This window comes from Leguminivora glycinivorella, chromosome 1, assembly GCF_023078275.1.
Source record: "Leguminivora glycinivorella isolate SPB_JAAS2020 chromosome 1, LegGlyc_1.1, whole genome shotgun sequence".
NCBI lineage: Eukaryota > Metazoa > Arthropoda > Insecta > Lepidoptera > Tortricidae > Leguminivora > Leguminivora glycinivorella.
In genome coordinates, this window is record NC_062971.1 from 37,569,172 (window position 1) to 37,582,240 (window position 13,069).

The 13,069-nt window shown below is 35.5% G+C and overlaps 1 protein-coding gene across 1 annotated transcript in view; it reads left to right on the forward strand.

Moving 5' to 3' along the window:
- The window catches only part of LOC125224741 (parkin coregulated gene protein homolog), a 62,648-nt gene extending 54,046 nt beyond the window's left edge, over positions 1–8,602 (forward strand). The window contains exons 5-6 of the mRNA XM_048128186.1: positions 1,483–1,632; positions 7,265–8,602. Of these exons, the coding sequence (XP_047984143.1) occupies positions 1,483–1,632; positions 7,265–7,425 (311 nt within the window). The 3' untranslated portion in view covers positions 7,426–8,602. The remainder of the gene's footprint in view (positions 1–1,482; positions 1,633–7,264) is intronic.
- Positions 8,603–13,069: the final 4,467 nt, after the last annotated feature.

The window sequence follows — 13,069 nt, forward strand, 5'->3', positions numbered from 1 at the left end:
TTTTAAATCGTTGAGCCGACTTGGAGAGAGCTTTTATATGACATTAGAGGTAAACAAATAGTACTGAATGGTGATCAATTGCCATATTCTACAGACAACTACAAGACTGAAAGGTCTTTTGAAAGAGAGACTTGTTTCTTGAAGAACACCTTCCAGAGTGTTGCTATGAAAAGCAGAAGTTTCTGGAAAATAGTAGTAGTAGTAGTAAACTCTTTATTGTACAATTAATAACAAAAAACACAGTAATTACAGTAAAGAACAGTAGGTACAGAGGCGAACTTATCCCTTTGAGGGAAAAATCGCATTGTTGAGAAGTAACTTCTGTGGTGAAGATGAAAATTGTTGTCACATAATCAATGGCGCAAAACACCACATAGAAAAAAAAACAGAAGAGTTTGAAATTTATGAAGTTACAAGCTTTTGCCCGCGGCTTTGCTCGCGTTAGAAAGAGACAAAAAGTAGCCTATGTCACTCTCCGTCCCTTCAACTATCTCCACTTAAAAAATCACGCCCATTCGTTGCTCCGTTTTGCCGTGAAGGACGGACAAACAAACAGACACACAAACTTTCCCATTTATAATATTAGTATGGATAGTTGTGCCACTTTGGCAACTTCACATTTCTTCTGTATATTGATGTCTGGTTTCCATGACATAGTTTTTTTATTACGCAGCCTTCAGCGGAGATACGAGAGTCTGCGCAATTTCCATTCTACCCCCGTTTTATAGTATCGGGTTACAGATTAAAAACAAAGTAGGTGAAGAGTGAGCTCTACAGATACACAATAAGCCTGGTTTGCTTTGTCTTCGTTTAGATAAGCATTGTTTAGGTTACTTTATTAGATTACTACCTTATATTCATATTATGTCAAAAAAATAACTGAAATAATATTAAAATTAATTAGATGTTTCATAGAATTAAATGTGGTTAGATTAACAATGTGTGTGTAAGATATTAAATGGCTTTTAGAATACAATAATTCAATGAAAAATTGGATTTTAGAACGGAATTTAATAATAAAAAAGGCAATTAAAAATAACAAAAAAAAATATGTCATCAAAACTCAACCTAGACCTTGTAACCACAATGTTTAGGTAGAATGCTAAACATCATTCGGTTTCGCTGGTGCTAGACATTGGATAATAGACATAGCACCGGCGAAACCGAAAATTTTTAATAAAAATTAAAAAAAAACCCCGACACCGATGGACCGATTTTCATGAAACATAGCTAAGAACACTCGCCACTAACTCAGCTTTAAAAAAAAACTAAATCTAAATCGGTTGATCCGTTCGGGAGCTACGATGCCACAGACAGACACACACACAGACAGACAGACACGTCAAACTTATAACACCCCGTCGTTTTTGCGTCGAGGGTTAAAAACCAACGTTTTCAATTTCAGCAACCTCAGCCTGTCACATTTTGCTTAGTATTAAATTTTCATTTCATTCATTATTTAAAAGTAACTTTTATTTCCAGATGCCCTGTCAACGAAGAGGCCGAACGTGATATGTCACACGCTGAAATGTATCCAGATGATCATCACCGGCTCAGACCGGGTGGGCGAAGCGTTTGTGCCATACTACAGGCAGATACTGCCCATATTGAACCTGTTTAAGGACAAAAACTGTAAGTAGACTTTACTACTTTACTAGAAACTTCCTGCTTCGCATAGCTAAACTGTAAAATGAACTGTCGTCTGCGGTATGGAAATGCATGGACTGATACGAATAGAATAGAATAGAAATCGTTTATTCGTGGTAAACATTACAAATTGGTATTACAATAAAAACTGACACATTTTGAACAGTTCTCAGCGAGCATTCGTTCGTTCGTGTATCTATAAAGGTATGGAAGTCAAAGGAATCAGTGTTTTCGATCGATCGAACGAATGCTCGAGAACACGCAGCGGTACGGCACGCGGTACGTGAAAACTAGCGTTGAAAAATACATGTATTTTACATGACTTTTTCAACGCTAGTGAAAACGCAGCTTAAAACTGCCAGAATAAACCTCACCCAAGAATTTCAATCTTACCTATTTCTAAATAACGTAAGTGCTGTTTTAAAACCACTTTATCTCCACTGTAAAGCTTTTCCCTAAACCTTACCCCGGTTACCCCTCTCATTTGTCGGTCATCCATCAAGCGACATAATCGACACGTCGGGATATTGTTTCCAGGTTTTAATAGACTTGTCAAGCGGTAGATTAATTGCGTGGTCGCGAATTGACACCCGTTCGCTCCAACTTTTTGGAGTACCTGCGGTGTTTTCGGGCAGTTCCGGTTTCCGGGCAGTTCCGGTTTTCGTGGAATTATTTGTTAAAAATGTGAATATAAACCGTTAATGGCTAAAAAATCTAAAGACTATTTCAAAATATAAAAGGGAACTTGACTGTAGTTAAAATAAAATATTTCATACCATGCACGAAATGAAGCATCCGATAATTATAAGAAAAACATGCACAGAAGTTATTTTTAAATCCAATTTCTATTTAATAACTCAGGTAGAAATAAATAAAGTAACTGAGTTGACCGTGACGTCACTCAATTCGATTTCATATACAAATTCCATGTTAGCAAGTTGTTCAAATTCGTTTTGACAGTTCTTAAAAAGAAGCTGATTTGACTAGGAGGCAAGTAGCTTATTATGACTTAAGTTTAAAATGCAATTGATCAAATTGACAGTGACATAGACATAGACAGACATAGACATAGACAGACATGGACATAGACAGACATCGACATAGACAGACATAGACATAGACAGACATAGACATAGACAGTGTAGAACATAATCATGATGATGATCATCATAAGACAATACTCGAGACAGAGGCAAACTATGATGGCGTCGTGTGTATGCAAAATAGTCATAATTTAAAAATCGAAAATCAAAGAGTATACGCAACTTGGGCTCACTGTTAAAGCTAACCAATATACTGCTTGTCTTACCTGAAACAAATATAAAGAAACATTAAAAACTGTTAATCAGAAAAAATACGTAATACTTAACAAACTCTCGACAATAAACCAGTACATAATTGTACGCAGAGTAGGTACCAGCAAAATCTGGCTGTAGCTATTTAGTGGCTATTTTATTTAAAAAAAAATGGAGTGTAAAAGAAATTAAGTACATTATACAGTAGTTTGAAATATCGCGGCTTATGGTATAAAATATGCCGATATGACACATCGCGCGATGTTGTAATCATATCGACCAAAACCGACAACGTCGCGCTATTATTGTAATCAGCTTCCCTAGCGACTTGTATCCCTGGCTAAACATTAGAGAATATTCCTATGATATTGTCAAGTCTCAACTATCAAACGATAGTTGAGACTTTATTAACCCTACAAGCTCATAGGGACTTCTGAGGTTAATTAAATTACTTATACTACCAATTATCTCTCGAACCTCGTTCGCCTAACGCTTAGGTAATTTTTCCCCGATCAATTTTACATGCCAGTAAATGCCCTCTATCGGTGAAATAATTGAATTAACATCCACTCCGTGTACGCAGGAACTTTGTGGGGCTCACAAAACTGCGTTACTGGACTTAATTTGATTATGTGCCGTTATTAACAAGCTTCCGTGATGTTTTAATATACTTTGTGGAAAGCTGTGTTGAAGGTATATGTTGTTTCATTAACGAAGACGTGCACACTGATTAGTAATACCATCAAAGGTTAGATTCAACAAATACAATCAGCATAACAACTTGCATCAAAAAGACGTTTTTATTTATTGATTTTACGATCGCTACGGCAATTGGCTGACATCGCAATCAACCATTTACACCAATGCTTTACATAAACTTACATGCGCAATATTCTAGAAAAGTGTAATAATCACTTACAGGCAAACTCCACATGCAAATACCTCATGTAATTTAGAAAGTAATAACGAGGGTAGGTAACAATTAAGGCTTACATAATACTTCTGAAAGTCATATAGAACATACTTTAACTTTAGGGCAAAATCTTAAATATACAGGGGAAGAAAAAATAGAATAAAATGTTATATCTAGAGTGCATTGCTAACAACTGTAGTTACTTGAAAACGGTCAGTTTTTTAATTGACCTGCGTAATTTACTAGGTGGGTCAGAGTGTATATCAAAAACATCACTGAGTTCATTGGCAATTTGACAAAATCTGCTCATTGGCGAATTCCTACCCAGCACAGAACTCCTGGCTGGTGGGCACAGTGGTGTTATAGGATTGCGTGGGATTCTAGATGGGGCTCGAAATCGAAGGAGACCTAATAACTGAGGGCAATCTATCTTGTGTTGTAGAATTTTATATAGAAAGAATGCGTCTAGAATTCGTCTACGAGTCTGAAGAGAATCCAATGCCAAATGTCGAACAAAGCGTTTTTGCACTCGTTCTAGTCTCAGAGAGTGAGATGCATAGTGAGGTCGCCAGACAACACTGCAATATTATTGATAAGAAAAGCACTTGTTTTAAACAGCGCATATTCTTATCTACAAAATCAGTAGTTAACATCAAGGAAAAGTTACTCCCTGAATTAATTATGATTTTTTTCCTGACGCTAGTTTAAGAAAACCCGCAAATAGTGCTCACGTCTGAGTGAGCTGAGCTCAATTTTGTATACTTTAGGCTGCTAAAATTGATGCTGTCGCATTACTTATATCCTAAACTAAAAATTCAGTAGTTTACATTTGTGTTATCATGCTACTAAAATACAGTAAATGGAAGTTAAACGACATCAATATTTGTCTAAAAATACTTCGAATCAAATGGCAATTACTTCGAAAACGTTTTAGGCAAACAAAAGGCTTTCTTGATAATTATAAACTTTAAGTATGTGTATGCAAAATAGTGTGTAATACAAATCAGGAAACACTTCCAATTTTAGATACATACTTACTTAAAGTTGTAACTAAAATGCGGTCGGCCCCTGTCGGCATCTTCATAAATTTGAATATGTACGACCGTGTTTTAGTTTTAAAATAATGTTATTTTATAAGCTAGATAACTGGACTACAGAATTATTACCTTTTCATATTTTTCCTTACAAAGAGAACGAATAAAATCAATGTTGAATATAAACTTTCGTAAATTTTCCATACAAACGTCAAAACTGCGAACAGATTCTATTGAGTCAGACACCCGATCGGGCTCGTTCGGAGCGGACGTGTCGCCAAATTTGCTCCAATGACATTTGTTTTTGACACTGGAAATCATATACGGATACAAAAAGATTGCCAGTGCTATGAATGTATTCAAAAGTAATAAGGTAAATAAATATCGTCACGTCTAAAAGAGTCTCAGTTTAAAATCGTTTTTTTTGTGTTGTTTACTACTTATTATTGTTGAGAAATAAAAAAATATATGTAACTTTAATACAACGATAAGAAATATAGGTATTTTTTGTCTTCTAAACTTTATTAAAATGAGAGTTTTAAAATTAATTTTAACTCGTTGGACTTTATTTTCATTATACTGGTCACATTATTTAGTGTGTCAGTGTGTGTAACATTCTCTTCGCGAAGAGACATTCAGTGTGGCGTATGAAAAAACTAACAGAACTAATCATTATAATTATATTATATTCTATAAACGATTATTTACGTAAATGGCGAAATTATTAATTGTAATAATATATTATCTTATCACAAAATTGTTTTGTATGACTTAACTTCTTACGTTCAATATAATTTTTAAATGGTGTTTGCACACGGGGCACGTAACCTTATATTCAGACAACTTTAACTAAATTTTGAAAATTATTATATTAATGAAGAATTCTATATATGGCAACAATTTTACATGTAAACTGACTGTCAACCTCTGTTCATACATAACCTCAACCTTTATCTCAGTGCATTTATAACGGATGTTATAATGGCTAAACCGATCAGGAACAGTGAATTATTTTAATTCATTCGGAAAAGGGTTTAACCATTTATAATTAGTATAAATGAAGCACTGTTTTTTACACCAGAGTTGTTTTGATTTTATATGGTGTTTGCACAAATTTATTTTGAAAAATAATCGGAGTCAATTCGTGTGAGATGGTAACACTAAATTGACACTGTCCGCAATCTAAACACGCGGCAGCGTGTCAAGCCAAGTTCAAGTAACCGAACTGGCAGACAACATCGTGTGTAATATTACACGAACTATTTGGAGCCTCTATGGGCGTCCTCACAACAAAAACTATTTCACATAAACGTCTTAAATTTGGCTCTTATTATTTGTGACATACATATTATGTGCCTGTCGTGATTGTTTCACCGGATGGTCTGATCGGAAGATTAGACCATTTCGTTGGATCTCCTTCTTGTTTATGTCTTATTATTTGTAACGTTTATTTTGTGTGTGTGTTAACGAATAAATTAATTATATTCTATTCTATTCTATTATAAAAGTTATAAGAAATGATATTTTATGTCATCAATTGTCATAAAACATTTTAAGGACTGCCATTGAACTTGGCACCCGTTTAGATCTCACTGCTTTTGTCGTTGACGCCAACAACCAAGGGCACCAAGGCATATAATAATATTGAACTTGGCTCATATTTCCCTTTTTTGGTTTTGATGGGATTTTAACGTTACAACTGATCTTCAGTGAAACTATAGACCTGTCTTAAGTTCCTCTCACTTAGGTCACTGACCTCTTCCAGTAAATTGCGGTAGTGTGCGAAAAGTATGTTGGTGAGTGTGACGTGCGTTAGTGTGTGTAAATGGGGTAATTTGACAGATACTGAATTTTTACCCATCGTGACGGGCTCATAAGTACTCACACCTGGTCGAAAGACCACTTTTTAAAACTGAACTAGACTTATGCCTTTTTGGTGCGTTGGGAAACGTAAATTCATTAACGTAATTTAATTGCTTTAATTTATTGGTGATGATATTTGATTTGTGTTTCTTGTCACATCTCTATATTGACAATCCTGCACTAACTAAAGTTTCTGTTTGATCCAATGGTTGACTGGTAGAGAATGCCTTAAGGCATTAAGTCCGCCATTTGTACAATTTTATGTCGTGCAATAAAGTTTAAATAAATAAATAAATAAATATTATCCTGTTATCTCAAATTTGGGAAATGCTCTTAGTTCTTAATCCTTCGACTCCCAAGCATCTATATGTATAAATTTACTTATATTTTACTGACATCATATGATGTCGCTGGGACTCGAAGGGTTAATATTCTACTTTTTTCTATCCTGGCTACTTAAAGGTCCAATCCAACCGAGTTCATTTTATTAATGTATTTAAACTTGTCCGCAGCAAATATGGGTTCCGGCATCGACCACAGTTCCTCTCGCGGCGAGAACGTCGGCGACCTGATCGAGGAAACCCTGCAGATTCTGGAGCGTTACGGCGGCCCTGACGCCTTCATCAACATCAAGTACATGATACCTACCTATGAGTCATGCGTGCTCAACTAGAGGGCTGGTCGCAAAGGAACTGGGAGATGTGGTTGTAGTATTCTGACGGTCAGTTTAGCATGCATTTGTCAGGTTAAAAGAGCAGAATTTTTAAATTATTTCGGTGTTGAATAGTCAAGCACGGTCACTTTTGCCTTTATCGACATAATGTAAATACAATGATACCGACTTGCATGTCGCGCGTGCTCAACTGGAGGTCTGATTACAGCAGATCTGGTAGGCTAGCACGGTCGCGTGATAAGCAATATGACGTCAGGCTGTCCTTTTTGCACTATTCGGTAGTGCGTTAGGGACGCACCGATACGCTAAAGTTTATCCAACTAGTGTGCTATGCCCGCCGAACCTACTAAGGTTTCTTTTCGCCTTCGGATCCAACGTCGATGGAGCTTTTAGTAAGTATTTATTTTCATCAGACTATGATTAACCAAACCGAGTCTCAACACAGAAATTCGTAATAGTCTTGCCTTGCCTATACTCAGACACACCCATCTTGGCAGTATAAAAAGACAAAGTGGTTGTGCCAGAATAAGTCTTGGTACGGGCACGTTCTGAGAGGTAAGTAGAGAATTAGTGGGATTTTAGACTAACATTTCTAAATATTTTTCTTCAGATCAGTTCAGCTAAAATAGTAGATTCACTAAGATGCTAAATTTACTTTCGGTAGGGAAAAAAACAACAGCAACAGGTAGCATAGCTTGTCTATAAAATCCTAATGAAATATTTTAGAACATGCACGTAGTTTTCATCCATACATATTATTATAATATTGTACCTACTCTATAACATGTACACATAATATTATTATTATGTATTTGAAGGTAAACTGAAATGAGAAATTATAATTCATTACGTCATATATGTTTTTATGTGAAAGGAAATGCTTTTGATGTTGTCTTGTGCATGCATAATAAAATATCGTGTAACATTTGATAATTATTTGAATTTTTCGCAATTCCTATACTGTTAAATTATTCTGTGTAGTTGACATAAGTAATCGTTTAATTATTCAGTAGATTAGTTATAATGAAATGCAAGACTCATATAATTAATTATTGTTTAATATGCTAAAGTAATATTAATAATGATAATGACTGATTCGTTATATTGTTAAGTCTTGCTTTGTTAGTTTTAGTAACAGTTTTGTGCGAATTTTGAAAGTTTTACACTGTTGCTTTATTAATAAATTTTTGTGAACATTACAGTTGACTTTCTTTTCGGATTCTTTATGAAATAACTATTAATAGATGTATATTTCACGGTTTTGTATCCGATTCCTCGGAATGTATTGTGTAAAGGTAAAACGTCCTTAAGAATTATAAGTATTTTACGCACATTGAGATCCATACTAATCCATACTAATATTATAAATGGGAAAGTGTGTGTGTCTGTTGGTTTGTCCATCTTTCACGGCAAAACGGAGCGACAGATTGACGTGATTTTTTAAGTGGAGATAGTTGAAGGGATGGAGAGTGACATAGGCTACTTTTTGTCTCTTTCTAACGCGAGCGAAGCTGCGGGCAAAAGCTAGTACCTTATAATTCAGAAACGGTTGAATCTATTTTTTATTTCCCTTATTATTGAAACTATATTTTAAGCTGTATCAATATTTCCGATACCTAGGTATTTACTAGACATTCATAAGCAACAAAAGACTGGAAGATAAATAAGTTTATTATTTCCTCCGACGCTGTCTTAACCGACGGACAAACGATACTGGCTCGGAATCAAACCTATTCGCTTGTATATTAAATATTTTTCCCCTTATAGCTCGGCTCCTTTAAATACCAGTGGCTAGATCCCCTTGTTCTTTACCACCCGTGGAATTACTGGAAGCAGTGATAAACGCGTTTTTTTTTGCGTTGTACTTTCCTCGCTATAGTGAGGGGAAAGGTTTTGTGTTACACTCGGGTGCAAATGTATTTTACATCCCGTGTGTTAAAAAACTCGCAAGTTCAGGATTCTATTCCTTTCACTTGCTTGTTTTTCAATTTCACACTCGGCTTTAAAATACAACTTTGCCCCCTTTGTATAACAAGTAACTATTATGCAAAACTTTTTATGTTTACCGATACAAAAATATACGTCTGATGTGTGATATTGTGTACTAAAACGATCGATCGATTACGTTTACAATCAAAATTGGCCAGAAGATACAAATTTCATGAGAACCGTTACCCAAAAATACGGAATTATTTTGTGTGTACAGTTGTGTTCGGATACAACTGATTAGTCAAGATGCTCACAAATATCTACACGCTACTGTATGTTTTATCCATGGTATTTTTGTAAAACGTAGTCAAAAAAATCACTACACCACAATTACCTCTTTTGTTTCAAAACTTCTTCTAAACTGAAGTTTCCTCTTAAGTTTTTACTGCGACTCCGAAGAAGAATCTATCCTAGTCGTTGAATCGAGCAAGCGCCAAATGGGAACGACTCCATCCAGTGTCACGTATCTCATACGGGACCCTTTGCCAATATTGCAGCAGCCATTGCGCCAGAAAATTGCTCTTAAACTCTAAGCAATATTACGGTTGTTATTGCATGTTGCCTGTCGCTTAGTGCGGAGCTAAGTATATTTGGTAAAATTGAATTTGGTTTATATTATGACGAGGGCTGGTTTTATGTGGCTTCGGTAATTTTAAAGCAGTGACAAGGACTTTGGTTAAAAATTAAGTAAAATTATGAAAATTTGATGAATTAATTTTCAGGCATATAAGTATAAGTAACTGTAAATGTAACTGGTCCATTTTTCCGGTTAAACATATATAGTAGGCGTGTTCAACTCAATATCACAGTGTAATAATGGAAAAAATGGATTAGTTACAATAGCCCCCAGTCGAGATTTACCCCGCTGTACCTTAATAATATTGACCATTGTTCAAATCAGACTATTTTGAGAATGGTGACTGGAATCAAATAAATAATTGAATATTAAATTAAAATGATGAAGTAAAAAGGAAGAAAATATATTCTTCACTGAATTAATAAGTCAAATCAATTAAAAACGTTTAAAGCGAACATCACCGTCGTAGTTTGAACACTGGACGTCAATGTTCTAATAAGACATTAGCAGGATCCGCTATGTACTGAGTTTACATTTCATTAAGTGTCAAAAGAGCCTCTGCGTGTTGGCTTTGGTTCCGCTCACCCAAAGGTTCGGAATATCCAAAGATTTCAAGGATGGGAAAGAATACAGACGCTATTGTTCTAGCGACCGTACAATCTGCAGGATTTCATGGACTTATTGAGTTTCTCGTGTGACTATGTAACTTTATTCCTCGATATTCAAACCCACATAATATACACAAGCCTTACATAACTCCGTTCACCAATACTATATTCATATCGGGAAACTAATCTACAATCCCTTTGCCGGCAAAATCGCATGGGCGGAAATCCGAATTGGCCCCGGTACTGAGGGATGCACGTATCCCTACAGAAACGTTAATAATTCTGCTTCACAGATTGTAAATTGCTTCACTCTGGTTCATCTAAATATTGACTGACCTCAGACACAGTTGGGAAATGAGAACAGTAGGTTAGGTGTTTATCAAAGACTCAAAGAGGATTGAGTATTATAGAGAGTTACTGTCAAAGTATAATGTGTAATCACAGTTCATAGACTGTTATCTCTTAACACGGACTTAAAACTTTTGAACCTCAGTTTTGACAATTTGGACCATATTCTTAACTCGATATGTTTTAAAATGTCAAATATTAATATTAGCGCCATCTAGCTGAGCGTACCCCTAAGGTGTAATGCCATCTAGGCAGCCGTACCTTTTGCTGTATGGTACTGAGGTACGTTTTTTTCTTAGACTTTATCCGTATAGACATACGGAGTTATATATGTCTTTGGTGTTTATTGACGACCGGTCTGTGAGTTATTGCACCACAGTAATGTTGACACTTGACACTGACAATTATGTGCCTATTTCTGGGTTGATAAACACCGTCTATATTTTTCTTTTTTGAACAGGCACTGAACGGCGAAGTGTCACTATTCAATTAAATTCAAATTCAATTCAAAACCTTTAATGTCATAAACAACACATGTCAAAAATATAAAAATAATAATACAATAAATAAGGAATTAAAATAATCCCGGGCTATCGGGCGACAATTGTTACTATTACGAAATGGGTCACTTGGCCTCATTGATAGTGACCCTGTCTGTGTAAGGGCATTTATTTGTGTGATGTGCACATCAGGCATTTGTTTCTGACTTCTCTGTCGTGAATGTCTTCTGCGTTTTAAGTTTGTTTAGGTCTTACCAGAAACGAAAGGACTACGGTCCCTGTTTACTTCGATGTCGTTGTACTGTTAATATCTGTACACTGTTTGGGTCACGCCAAAGCAGTGTCAGCAAACAAACGGCGCACGATATTATACTGTCCATATACTGTGTACTATACACGGGGCCTATACCGTGAGTTTATGACGCTTTGGAACAACGTCACTCAATAGCGAATATATAACGGAAAATGTATGAAATTTTTGGTTACAGTAACCATTTGGGAGGACTATATTTACATACAACGTATGAAATAAGATTTTGCCCGCAGCTTCGTTTCGCTCCATACAAAATTCCACCCCCATTTTGGGGAAGTGGGGGGTTATAAAGAGACAAAAAGTAGCCTATGTCACTCTCCATCCCTTCAACTATCTCCACTTAAAAAGATCACGTCAATTCGTCGGTCCGTTTTGCCGTGAAAGACGAACAATTAAAAACAGACACACTTTCCCATTTATAATACTAATCGTTCGCGTTAAATTAAAGCTAATATTAATATCTTCCACCCCCATTTTGGGGAAGTAGGGGGTTATAAAGAGACAAAAAGTAGCCTAGTCACTCTCAATCCCTTCAACTATATCCTCTTAAAAAATCACGTCAATTCGTCGCTCCGAAAACACCACAATAAATTTTATAATAATATTAATATTATGTAATATCCATACTAATATATACAATACTAGCTTTTGTCCGCGGCTTCGCTCGCGTTAAAAAGAGACAAAAAGTAGCCTATGTCACTCTCCATCCCTTCAACTATCTTCACCTAAAAAATCACGTTTATAATATTGATGGATTAGTATGGATAATAGAACTTGTGATACAGGCTCAGGTTGTAATGAAGTCGGTGATGAAAACTAGGCAATCGGGAGTCAGACGCAGTAGGTGTTATTGCAATTCAAATTGACATTGGCTGGGAAATAGGTTGGGATAGAGTTATTGCGTATTGTAATTTGAAATTAATGCAAAATTGCGAAGTATAAAAAAAAATTATGAGCTTTATTACTTAGTATGTGGTAAAATTTGTATAACGAAGTATTTTCCTGAACCGAAAAGTTAACTTTTTTATTTTTATACACACCGATATGAAATGCGCCGTCTCGTCTTATTTTCCTAATTAGTTACATATGCTTACATAAATAAACCTTTGCTACATAAAAAACCCTCCACTGGATTAAATACGACTAAGTGGAACAATTTTTTTTGTTCTGTAACATTTTGACTTAAAATAACATAACCTGACCACAAAATTAAAATTTTGAAAAACGCGACGCGTCGTAATGGACCGGTTTTCATAAAACATGGCTAAGAGCACTCCCTTCAGCCTTCAGACAAAAAAAAACTAAATCT